This window comes from Scophthalmus maximus, chromosome 18 (assembly GCF_022379125.1).
Source record: "Scophthalmus maximus strain ysfricsl-2021 chromosome 18, ASM2237912v1, whole genome shotgun sequence".
In the NCBI taxonomy this organism is placed as follows: domain Eukaryota; kingdom Metazoa; phylum Chordata; class Actinopteri; order Pleuronectiformes; family Scophthalmidae; genus Scophthalmus; species Scophthalmus maximus.
Genome location: NC_061532.1, coordinates 10,183,667 through 10,196,878, shown reverse-complemented (window position 1 = coordinate 10,196,878; position 13,212 = coordinate 10,183,667). Strand labels below are relative to the sequence as shown.

At 42.8% G+C, this 13,212-nt stretch overlaps 1 protein-coding gene across 2 annotated transcripts; it reads left to right on the top strand.

Annotated features, from left to right (window-relative positions):
• Window positions 1–4,008: 4,008 nt before the first annotated feature.
• On the top strand, window positions 4,009–12,936 carry myb (v-myb avian myeloblastosis viral oncogene homolog). 2 transcript variants are annotated; one of them, XM_035618124.2, is made up of 16 exons: window positions 4,009–4,164; window positions 6,046–6,163; window positions 6,394–6,465; window positions 6,692–6,784; window positions 7,888–8,108; window positions 8,374–8,602; window positions 8,733–8,801; window positions 8,914–9,018; window positions 9,555–9,818; window positions 9,978–10,154; window positions 10,454–10,560; window positions 10,657–10,771; window positions 10,864–10,959; window positions 11,228–11,326; window positions 11,490–11,573; window positions 11,688–12,936. In XM_035618124.2, exons 1-16 carry the CDS (start codon window positions 4,034–4,036, stop codon window positions 11,796–11,798), a joined length of 2,091 nt encoding a protein of 696 aa, XP_035474017.2. In that variant the 5' UTR covers window positions 4,009–4,033; the 3' UTR covers window positions 11,799–12,936. The 2 variants fall into 2 exon arrangements, with proteins under 2 accessions (XP_035474017.2, XP_035474018.2); XM_035618125.2 differs by lacking the exon at window positions 9,978–10,154.
• The last annotated feature ends 276 nt before the right edge of the window (window positions 12,937–13,212 follow it).

The window sequence follows — 13,212 nt, the reverse complement described above, 5'->3', positions numbered from 1 at the left end:
TCATCTGATACCAGTGATACAGGCGAAGAAGACTTGCACATCTGCACGGTGAAATGAAATATGAGGTCTGGTGTGTCTCCCCGACCTAAAAATAGAGTAGAATAAAGAAAGACATCTGCTTAGGTAATTGTAAAGACCTTTTCACAATGAATGGCTCATATTGCAAGTGGCAGTTTAGCGAAGAGCGAGTTGAATTGACAGAGGTCCATGAAAACAGGTGGGGATCATTCATATCAAGAAGGCACAGTTTAATATTTACTGTGCCCAAAGTTAAATCTTGGTTAAGCGTGTGCATGCATATGCGCGCTGCGCGTGCATGTGTGTCTCTAGGTGGGTGGAGGTTTCCCTTCTAAAATTCCACTTCCTGCATTTTGAAGTCTTGGTTGCACATCTACATGTCAAAATAAACAACTGCACATGTACACATGGAACACATGCATACACACAGACACAAGTATGCTCTTTTTACAGGGTCACGCAGGTGACACAGAGGGAACTCTTCCTTTGCATCACTGAAAGGTTTCTAGGACATTTTAAAACCAAAGGCAGCAAACAGCACCTGATCTGTAATGGAAATGGAACATGTTGCCTAAAGTAGAGTCTCGACAAGTGTTTGCAACTTTCCTTTTAAATTTTACTTGTTAAATTCAACCCTATGTTTAAAAACACTTTACTTTTTGTTAGTCTCTGCTTTCTTTTCGCAGTCAGATGTACATGAATCATATGACATGAATCTGTTATATGTGTTTGTGCTGCAAGGGGGCTGAGGTGTGAATTTTCACACATCTACACAGGATCTGAACATTTGTTTCCTTTGAATATCTTTTAAGCACTCTCTGGTCAAATCTGTGCGGCCGCAGAGTTCGTGCAGCGTCTGATCAGCAAATCAGTGCCGGGTGGGAAGGATTCTTTGTGAGAATTAATGATGGACTGATTAGATGGATTAAACAGATGGACGGACAGATTGCTAGAAGAATGAGCGGCTCAGCGCATGGGTGCTTTTTTTAAACTTATCTGTAAATTATATTACTGAATGATTGATAAACCTCATACTTTAGATCAATCACCTATTTGTAAATTAACTAAATGCATTTATGTGCAAAGATTTCACAAAATGGCTGTCAAGAATTGGATGTAATGGTAGCCTAGCTATTGAAACAAGTGAAAGCCAAAGGATTGTAAAGCTGTCAACAACAGCATGTAAATCTGAAAACAGATTAATCCTGATGTAATTGTAGAAGACAAAGCCTTTGTACAAAAGGGGTGAGGGGTGAAGTCCATCCTAAAAATTGGCAGTGGGTATGAAGTAATGCTTTACATAATTTGCCAAAGGCACGGGGCATCATGGGAAGAGGAACTCACCTCCGGGGGAAAATGCAAAACTTGCACCCTTGGCAGTCTTTGGCAGGTGGTTCAAACAACTGGAGTCAATAAAAAAACTTGTGTGAAGTTCTTAAAGTGGCATCCTGTTAAATTTAATGTGATTAAAACTATATTCTGGAACTAAAATCTTGTAATTATTGATTTGTTTGAATAACCTATATATTACATTGACAAATATCATGTGAATAAATGAATGATGTAGTCAGAATAAAAAGATATGATGAGATATGTAAAGAAATGTACATGTTTACAGTTCATAACACATATTTGCAAGTTGTTACCATGTGCACAAAACCATACAAGAGTGCATTCACTACCTGTTTAAGTTAATGGAATCAGACTTTTCTCAATGCGCACGCGCATACTCACACCCACACACACTTTTGGCCTTCCCTGCACTGGATTTGAAAACCTGGTGGGATGATATCTCAAACCCAGGGGCCATCATTAAAAATCATTCAAATGAACCAACCTGTGCACACAAAGGTTTACAAAGGGGGCAGCCATCCCAATACCTGCCCTTAACCTGTCCAATCGCGCCCATGCAAATGTCCTCCACTAAGAGTCAATGGGTCTCAGGCTTCCTGCTAAACCTAGTATGAGGGTATTTGCATACCCTGTCTCACGTCCTTTAATTTGGTTTCAGATAACCTAATTTTTAAGGTTATCCTCGAGGGGAAATTCTAAGCTTCGGCTTGAGGAGAAAACACCCAAATACATATAGGGAAATACTGTTCATATATGAAGTATGATTTATTTTGCATCATTTTATTACAAATGCTTTTAATACTGTTGTTAACATCGACAACAATGTTTCATTTATTTTCTTGTGCTGTATCTCTTCTGCAGACCTATTTTTTCTCTCCACATGGGTCAACCTTTATTGCATTTTTTGCACAATAGCTGCTATTTACATAACATTTGAAAAGAAGAAAAAAAATGGTTAGAATTGTCACCCCTTTCAGGCAAAAATGACTGGAACAATGATTGTGTACACAGGTATGTGTAGGATTTGAAGCAGACAGGTGATTGCAACCAGTCAATCATCATATCACAGGCCTGCACTTGTAGTAGCGGCACTTAAAAACCATCATCATCACATTGTATGAGCAATAATACGCAAACGACAAGTTCTGAAGATATCTTTATTAAAGTTGTTTTTCGTTTAACCCATGTTCAGTCCTGAAAATCTTGATTTTTCTCTCCAAGTGCTCTACTTCAGTGATCACTTTGTCAACTTTGTTGCATCAAATAGTGAAATTTGCAGTCCATGGCTTTGTATGTCTCTGTGCATGTGTGTGTGTCCCTTTATCAGGCGACTATTATGATGACTGCCCAGGGACAATAGGCTGGTCTGGGGCGATAGTAATTACAAGTGACCAGGACAATACCGGTCACCGGTCGCGTATGGAGGAACTAATACAATAAGAAGACACATTTATACAAATAAAGTATTAACCCCCCCCCTTGCGATGAATGGTTCAGCAGCTACAGTCTAGGCACAGGGAGGATGGTGAACTCAACCAAAACAAAATAATCCCACTCCATGGTGGACAGTTCCCTAGATACAGATTCATGTAAAAGTTTTGCAGTACAAGATTGATTCATGATAACTTCTCATCTTTGAAAGAGAGCTTCTGGGAAAACAGGCTCAACTTGTTCCTTATTTATACGTGGACTATTGTGAGTTAATTAAAAAAAGTTGCCATTCAAGAAACTCAAAATGGAACTGTGGGGAACAAGTTCTGGATTTATAGCTCAATATAACTCATTGGCCTTATTGAGTGCAATAAATCCACACAGAGAAAAAGTTGAAGTGCCTCTGCATGTCTTTAACTGCCTTTGTCTAGACGAGCACAAAGACTCATTTTAACGATAAGAAACGATAAGACAAAGTCTTGTTGTGTGTTCTATCACCGAGAAACATCTGCATGCTATCTGCCAACACCAGCAGGCTCCGAGCACAGGGAGCATTGCGACTTCCCTCGCATGTCAAACACCCATTCCGCAATTGTTTACATTGTCCAGACGCAGGCCACGTTTCCTTCTCCTTTTCGGCAGAGGAGAAGTAACTCGTGAAAATTGTTGACGAAAAAAAATGGTTTAGCGCGGACGGACGGCCAAAACGCGCCTTTCACCAGTCCACATTGTAGTGCTCCTGGTGCCTTCACGGACGCCTCGTGAATTTCGACGAACGTCTACTTGGTACACATTCGATCAATAACGTAATAATCCTCGAAGCAACTAAGATCATTTAACCTACGCAGTTGACTCATTTTTTTCCACTTGCATCACATCATCCAGCCATTACGCATTTGTTGATTTTTGTACGGTGCAGGTGCTGCTAAGAAGCCTAGACAGATGTATGTATAGAAACAAATAGTAGGCCTACAATTTGGGTAATCTTTCCCAACAAAAGCTTCGTAGTAAAAACATTAAAGATTCCTCATATTTTTTATTCATTTCGTTTTTGTTATCAACCAAAAATGTCGACTTTCCCCCCGCGTTCGTCCGAAAAGTAATTTAACAAACATTTTGGGACGGTTTTGAAGTACCCCGGGTTGCGCATGCGCACATCAGGAGCGCCAAATTTACCGGGATGCGAGCAGAGAGGGAGGAGCGGCCGCGGAGCCTGCTGCAGTTTAAATTAATGTCAACCTGCCTCCTCGCCGGGAGAACTCACTCAGAGCCGAGAGCGAAAGTACGTGCTCAGCGCAAACCTGCGAGCCGCTTCACACACACACACAGCAGCAGCAGCATGGCTCGGCGGCCGAGGAACAGGTACGTCCCCAACACCACAACTTTCTTTCTTTACCCGTGCGCATCTTGGGACTATTTGTTCCCTTTTATTCCGCTTCTCGTTACCACTGGATACGGCGTGAGGTCGGGGGGCTGACGGTGCGTCTTCAATGGCAGTGTTTGCATTGCAAATTCATTCTCAACCCTTTATGTTTTGTGTCGCTGCAAGCGGTTCTTTCTTCTTCTGTTTTAGTTGTTTTTTTTCTGGGGCCGTTAACGCCGAGAGGTGGTGCGGGTGTCTCGCTGGCGCGCTCATGACAGGTGGTGGTCATCTGGCATGTGCGCTCCTCGCGCTGCTGTCAGCGCTGCGAGAGGGAGGCGCGCGCACGCGCTCACACGCACATGCATTCACAACATTAGGCGGGCGGACAGGCGCGTGCCACGCTGTGCGCAAGAAGCCCATAATAAACACAAAACCCCAAAACACATTATGTTGTCTGTGTGTGTGTGTGTGTGTGTGTGTGTTTCCCTGAACGCGCTTCTACACTTGAGTGTAGTGTACACTTTTGCAATAAGCCAATTTCTCATTTAAAGTGAAATTTGTGAAGGTTTTTCTAAAACATTTCTATGTATTTAGCGATTCGGTGTTTGTTTTTTTTCGTAGACGCAAAACTTTCAGATCGGATCTTAAACTCGGATCTTGCTGCCATATCATTTTAAAACGTCGCCGCGCCATCTCAGAAAGCGCTCGCTCATATTTTGGAAACTGCGCTTGTCGCCGCGTCCCCTGTGTGTGTGCACTTGTCTTGAGAAGAGGCTGCCTGAGGCAGATGGACGTTATTGTCACATCCTTTCCCTGAGTAAAAAACCCCTAAAACATCTTAAAGCAACTCACGTTGAAGCGTGGACTGCAGTTTTGATTATGACTGTCTCAGGGGCGAGCTGTTGGTTTATTTTCCGAGGAAAGTTCACCGAACACAAAACCACCCAGATAACACCAGTGGTCATCGTGTCAATGCTTTATGAGGCAGTTTTCAATTGTTATTTTGTCTTTACTTGTTTTCTGCACAAAACGGTGACTTTTTCGAATTCATATATATATATATATATATAATTTTGGTGATATTTGGTGATTGAAGATGAGAACTTTTACCCAAACTAACATTAAAGCTTCTTTGTTTGAAACATAAAATATGTGCAGTGTCAGGTTTAATCTCCATATGGTCATTGCTGTTAATCAGGCTGTCACCCATTTGAGTAAATTGACCAAAAAAAGGAAGGTAGCCCACAGTAAATATCATCTCACACATGCACGCACGCACGCACGCACGCACGCACGCACACCTCAGTGGGGTTCCTGTTCACCTGTTGCACTGTACCCTACCCAGCTTCCACTTTGTGCATGCGCTACATTGTGATTGGTTAAAAAACGGTGTGTGTGTCTGTGTGTGTGTGTGTGTGTGTGCGTGTGTGTTTGTGTGTGCGTAAGTGCGTGCACTGTACAATACCACTGCAGGTCTGAACATGCGAGGGTCATGAAATTATGATTGCATGTGCCAATCCCAGTATCTGTGGAAACTAAAAACATTAGAACCTGTTCATCCATACCCCCTCCCTCCCTCCCTCCCACTTGCTGTTCCTCTCTCTCTCTCTCCCTCTCCCTCTCTCTCTCCCCCCTTGTGGGTGTCTTGGCTAAATGCCTGCACCCAAACCTTCAAGAATGACTGGTTCTGTCTGTATTGACACCTGATGAGTTAAAGAGTGGGCTGAGCGCTTTATGCACTCTGCAAAGAGATGATTAGGGAGTAGTTTGGAAATAGACAAGCACTTATTGTGCCATTATTTGCCTTACACTGTTCTTTTTTACACAGCCACCACCTCTTTTTTTAAATGCACTCTTTCTCTTTCTCTTTGTGTGTGCAGTGTTTACAGTAGTGAGGAGGATGAGGAGGAGACCGAGATGTATGAACATGATTATGATGGATCACTGGCCAAGGCAGGGAAACGCCACCTCGGCAAAACCCGCTGGACACGAGAAGAGGTACACACAGAAAACCCGCCGTTCGACACACCTGTCAAATCGACGTGACCTCAGGAGAGATTACTTGCCAAAAACCTGGGAACCATTTAAAAAAAAACCACTAGTGTCTGATCTAATCACATTTACTGACCATATAATGCCTCCTTCTAAGAGCTGTGGGTGATGTGTTAGTTGTTTTGCTGTGACATATTAAATGTCTGACAAACTGCCACATGTTGTTCTTTTTTCAGGATGAGAAGTTGAAGAAACTTGTTGAGCTTCACGGGTCGGAGGATTGGAAACTGATTGCAAGCTTATTAACAGTAAGTCATAGATCTGTGGGTACACATGTGCATGCACATATGGTTAACACAAAGGCATACAGAGACAGGGAAGTAAACATAAACAAATCTGACAACACATTCATCTTGGTGACAAAGACGTTTTTGTCTCATTTCTGCCCAAGGTTCTACTGATTTTAAGGTATATGCATGTAATCTCCCATAGCATCTCGATGATAATTTATGTGCTCATTCTCTGACTTAACAGAATCGTACAGATGTGCAGTGTCAGCACCGATGGCAGAAGGTGCTGAACCCAGAACTCATCAAAGGGCCCTGGACTAAAGAGGAGGACCAGAGGGTAAGAACATCTGCTTTAAGAAACAGTTCACACAGTACTTACTAGTATCACACGAAATAGTGAATATCCGTGCGAGGGTATATGATTTGCACAGTGCTATAGCAAACATTTTGATTAAATAATCTCTAACACTAAAAACGGCACTCAGTAGAGCGCATACCTCCACCAAGGCCAGACAATCCTATACATGATTGTTTGGTTCTTATGGTAGAAATATGGTATAAATAAATCTATCCAATAGATTGGATAGATTTTCTGCAATCCTGCAAACAATTAAGCAAAAAACCAAACCATCGAACAGACAAAGATGAAAACGTAACCTCCTTGGTGGAGGTAATAATTATATTATTTATGAGAAGATGCTTCTCTCCGGGTGAGCCATCAGTGGTGACCTTTAACACCACCAGGGTTAGAGTCAGTGACCACTAACAGGAAACAATCCATTCAGGGTGAAAAAAAACCAAACGATTTCTTTATGTTCCCGTGTGATTAAAGCAACTATTCTGAAGCAACTGCTTTGCTGCTGTTGCACATTATTAGTTTCCTGAAAAGTTGCCGTTACCCAACGAGAAACAATGTTTGGTCTCTTAAAACCTGCAAGGGATACTTCTTGAACTCGTCCAGAGGGGTTATATTTCCACACAGATGCCACTGTAATGATTAGCAGAGCGGCTAACGCTCCGCTGGAAACTCCCTCTGTGCTCGGCAGCAGGTGTTTTCAATCACCTCCTCGAAAGATAAAGAAAGAGGGAAGGAGGGAGGAGAGGAGAGAAGGCGAAGGGGAAGTGTTCAGTGCTACATTGTACGGGTGTCTTAGATTTCTATGGAGAACTAACTTTTTATTTTTGTTTTCTCTCTTATTTTGTCACATCCCATCTACTCCATCTCTCATTTGCCTTTCACTTCTTTACCTTGTTATTTTTTTCTTCCTGTGTACTTCTCTACTTCTCCCTTCCTTCCTCTTTGCTCATGCCCATCCACCATCATTCACTTCTCTTCCCTTTCAACGCTCTTCCTCCTCCCCTATTGCCTTTCCTCTTTCGCCCCCCCCCCCCCCCCCCCCCCCCCCCCCTCTCACACACACAAAAACATGTCCACCCCAGGTGATTGAGTTGGTGCAGAAGTATGGAGCCAAGCGTTGGTCGGTGATCGCAAAGCACCTGAAGGGGCGAATCGGCAAGCAGTGCCGTGAGCGTTGGCACAACCACCTGAACCCAGAGGTGAAGAAGACGTCGTGGACGGAGGAGGAGGACCGAATCATCTTCCAGGCACACGAGAAGCTGGGCAATCGCTGGGCTGAAATTGCGAAGCTGCTCCCGGGCAGGTGAGACAGGAGGGGGGCTGAAAAGAGAAGAAACACACATAGCATGAAAGAAGATGGATGTGTGAATACAGAAAGAAGAAAAACAGTTGAAAATGTTTTGTGTCAGAACAGCATATTTCTTTAACAGAATGCCCAGAATCAAATGGCAAAGACGACGAATCACAGAAGAGAAAAAAGTTGTTTTGACATGTTTGTAATTGCTCTCTTCTAAAAACCATATCAATTTTACAATTCATAACCTTTTAAGTAAATGTGTGTCACTCAGGACTGACAATGCAATAAAGAACCACTGGAACTCCACCATGAGGCGAAAGGTGGAACAGGAGGGCTACCTTCAGTGCGCGTCCAAGAACGGCAGCTCTGCGCTCTCCATCGGCCACGGCTACGTCAAGTCCACCAATCACATCATGGGTTTCTCCAGCCACTCGCCCAGCCAGACGCAGCTGCCTCCCTTGTCGCCGCACAACTACACCTACATCTCCAACACACACAGAGTAAGTGGTCTTTAAAGAAAAACCATCAGGAGAGACTTAAGGATGCCAACTGTGCGGCAGCAGCAGCAGCAGCAGCAGCAGCAGCAGATTCATCTATCTGATGTGGACATGTTTCTGGTTGGGTTAACAGGTGCCTTTCCCCATGGCGTTGCATTTGAACATCCTGAACATTCCCCCGCACGGCACTGCTGCTATACAGGTAAAACAAAAGCAATAGAATTTATCCCTAAAGGGAGACGAGGAAAATTGATTGGGATTGTAAGAGAGGATGAATAGGCGCTAAAACCTTCCCTGTGCTCTTGTTCTAATAGAGACACTATAGTGAGGAGGACCCTGAGAAGGAGCAGAGGGTGAAGGAGATCGAACTGCTGCTCATGTCAACAGAAAATGAGCTGAGGGGCCAGCCGTCACTACCAGTGAGTTGCGTGTGTGTGCTGTGTTTTTGCATGTGCATGAGTGTGTGCATTTGACCCTGGCTTTAAGGACAGTGGTTGGACGTGTGGACGTGTGTGTGTGTGTGTGTGTGTGTGTGTGTGTGTGTGTGTGTGTGTGTGTGTGTGTGTGTGTGTGTGTGTGTGTGTGTGTGTGTGTGTGTGTGTGTGTGTGTGTGTGTGTGTGTGTGTGTGTGTGTGTGTGTGTGTGTGTGTGTGTGTGTGTGTGAATAAGGAGGAGGAAACATCTGGGGGGTCTGTTTCTGCAGAAGTGATGAAATAGGACCTTATCGCCACTTTTGTGCGCGTGCGTGACCCCTTGTGCAACCTTCTACTCAACACTCCTGTCACCGTTGACATTAAAGTTCCCGTTCTCCTTCCTGTTCAATCTTTACATGTGAGGCTCGCATTTTTTCAATTCTGGAGTTCACTCTTCTTGCTCGCTGCTCATATTGTCAGCTGATAAATTTCTTGTCAAGTTATTTCCAGACCCTCAATCTCTATGTCCCTTTCTCCTCCAGATGAATTTGCCCTATCCGAGCTGGGCGAGCCAGAGCTCTCTGACCAACAGCTCCGAGGGTGTGGCTATGTTGTTACCTCATCACCAGGCCGCTGCCCCTGCCCTGCCTCTCAACCAGAGCTGCCTACCGGAGGAGAGCGCCTCCGCAACACGTACCCACAACAACAACAACAACAACAACAACAACAACAACAGGAACAGTCATCACAGTAGCCCAACGTTCTCAAATACTATTCCAGAGTTCATGGAATCTGTCATTGATTCAGTAAGTATCTGCAATGCACATTCAAAATGTGTTAATTTGTCCCCAGGCTCTGTTCATTTTTGTTTGCCATGAGCAACTAAAAAGATAGTTAGGCGATTAGAAACATAGATTGTTCCCAGGAGTGGGCCTTGACCCCCTATTTTGCTGCCCTTTTCCCAGAGCCTCTCCTCATTGGGTGAGGCCACTACCAGTGAGCACTTGGATAGGAGCACTCTCAGAACAGAAAGGGTCTTAACCAATCAGGCCTCAAGAACTGCTCACGGAGCTTGGGCGGGTTTCATCTGCTCAACTCCCAAGCCTTCGCCAGTCAGAAATCTACCCTTTTCACCCTCACAGGTAGTTAAAGTAGCCGCGTGTGATCAGAATCCATCCAATCACCAAACCCCCATCTGGTGTCATCCACAACCAATCATTCAGAACTACTGTTCCTGCTGTTAAATCCCATCTTTTTTATTTCATTTCAATCATTCCATCTATAACTCATCTTTTGAAGCACCAGTCCTCTTTTCTCCCTTCCTTCCCATTTCTGTAGCTTCGACTGTGTGTGCTCGCATGATCTGCCAGATTGTTACTCTCTGAAACTCGACCTGTCAGACCTCTTTGATTGATTGTCTTCCCTCTTCTTGTTTTCACAGTTTCTCAGCCAGTCAATGAGCCCAGAACACTCCGACAACGACAGTTTACCGATGAACTCGCCCGTGGACTCCAAGCCCCTGATCAGGCCACAGAAAGAGAATGAAATGTGAGCATCTCTCTTTCTATCTCTCTAATCTGTCATATTACGCAGATTTGTTGTCAGAGAGGTTTTAAAAAAAACACTGTTCCGCTCTTCTTCCAGGTTCAGAACTCCAACCATTTGCCGTTCCATCATGGAGTCGTCGCCTCGCACACCCACGCCTTTTCGGTCAGCTCTGGCCCTGCAGGAAGCCAAGTATGGACCCCTCAAACTACTGGTAAGAGAAACCTGAAGAATTGTCTCCTCAAGCACTGTTGCTCTAACTTGAGTATGCCTGAGCCTTACCAGGGGGATTTGTCTGTTTTCCAGAATGTCCCTTTAGAGCAGCAGATGGTCAACTCTATCAAGCAGGAGCCGATGGAGTGTGCCATTGAGCAGCCTCCTCTGAAGAAGATAAAACAAGAGGTATTTCTACTCAACATACTCAATTGCAAAAGTAAAGCAGAAAAGTGTGAGACTGACAGAATAGGTTTTTTAAATGTTGCAAAGCAAAGGCGAGAGTAATAAGTGGAAGGTACTTTCGGTTTACAGTAGTGGTAAAAATAATGTGGGAAATTTTTGAATTTAATTTGATTTTGCAACATACTTGTTCTACATGAAGAAGTGACTACTGCCTGACCATAGATTAATATGTACAGTACATAATGTAACCATGATATGTTTTGCGTCCTAGGTGGAGTCCCCTTGTGAGAGTAGCCCGTGTATGCAGTGGGAAGCACAAGACCTTAACACACAGCTCTTCTCCCCCAACGGTCCAGCACAGGAAGTCCCTGTAAGCTCACATATGACCTTTGAAGTAACCTTAAATATGTAAAATACATCCCTCCCTCTGCTTCCTCTGCTGTCGTATTAGGTTCTGTTGAAGTATTTGCAGTATTGTTTGTGTACATCAGCTTTACTTGACTGCTAACATGTGCTTTCTTTTTTTCCTTCAGGACCTACTTACCAGCTCATTACTGAGTGAAGATGGACACAAAATCTACCACCTCCCTCGCAGAAGCATGGGCAGCCCACTACAGGTATGTACTGTGTACATGTGTTAGTATTTATTGATACAAATGTATACAATTGCCACGATTGCATGTTAGCCACAAAAAAACTCATGTCCCTCCTTCATCTCTGGCCAACATCAGCTCAGTACCTGGGAGCAGGCGACCTGTGGGAAAACCGAGGAGCACGTTTTGGCCTCCGAGCAGAGCCACAAGTACATCAACACTTATACCACGAGGACACTGGTCATGTAGACGCCGGGGACACGTGTCGGTCTGGAAACGTCAACACTCAGTGCGCTGGACGCAGCGTGACGGGTTTCATATTTGTTGTGGTACAACAGTTGGGAGAGGCTCTATGCCACTGGTGTTTTTACACTCACACTTGTTGGATTTCAACCAACCAAAGACTATTACTATTTTTTCTTTTTTTCTTACATCTTTTACATAGAATTTGCTTTGGGTTTTTATAAATGTTTGTCCTATCACTCTTGGTCTCTGTATTATCAATGTTGTATTATAAATGGGATATGGTGGCTATATAATTTGCGTTGGGCTGTATTATTAATTCCGAATTTTTTTATATTAATATAAAGAACAAGTTGATTAATTTATTTCTTTTATTTTTTTATGATTATGACTTGATGTTTTTTTTTCCTTTTACAATTGGCCAATGGAGCAGTGTTGTAAGTTAAGTATTTAAGCCCGATTAGCATTATCATATATCTAAAGGCATATTAATGAATTCAAAAACTGACCTCTGAAACTTTTCTGTTGTTTTCGTTATTGTTAAATAGGATATAATGGGTCTACTGAAAATTTCAAGTGTTTGCTCTGTGCCATCTCCTGTAAATTTTGAACCCCTGAACTACTGAACAAGAGATGTAACGTCTGTTCTGAAATCATTATCCAACCATGAATTATAATGTCCTTCACAATAGAAGGGGCCAGAGTTATTAGTATTACCTAATTACCACGTTGGCACCTTTATTTATACACAGACACATATATTTATATGAATTTAAAAATGTTAAATGAGCTACTGTTTGAAACCATGAGCTTTTACCCAGTAAAAGAAGAGACCAACCTGCACTTGAGTTTTATATTCTCCATACAAAAAGCAAGAGTACTAAACACTTATGTTTTATATTATGCTATAAACAAAAGCCCATTTACAAACTTTTGTGTGGTTGTTCACTGAATAGCTTTGTATTTCTTTTTATAACGCATATTCAATCAGCATTTTTACATATTTTAATATCTTGTTTTTATACTAACTCTTGAGCAAAAGTGATTTTATAAAAGCATTTATAAATGGCAAGTTTTGATGGTTGTGTTGTTTTTTTATACTTTTCTATACTGCCTAGTAAATAAAGTGTGTTGTTTTATTACAGCCTTTTGTTCAGTGTCTTATTTGGGAATATTACTTTAAAGAGCATTTCTTAAGTTGAAGCTGTAATAGCAATTCAAAAGCGGTCCCTGTAATACAAACAACTCCATTTATTTAAGCTGTGTGCCTTTACTAGTCAAAACCTGTACAAATAACCTGCAGTGGTTGAAGTCACAGGTGTAAATAGGCACTGTGAAGCCGCACTATTGTCAGGAGCCAATACTGTTTGAAGTAAATGAACTATTTGCTCTCTGGTGTTGGCAGTAGTGTAATCTCTAG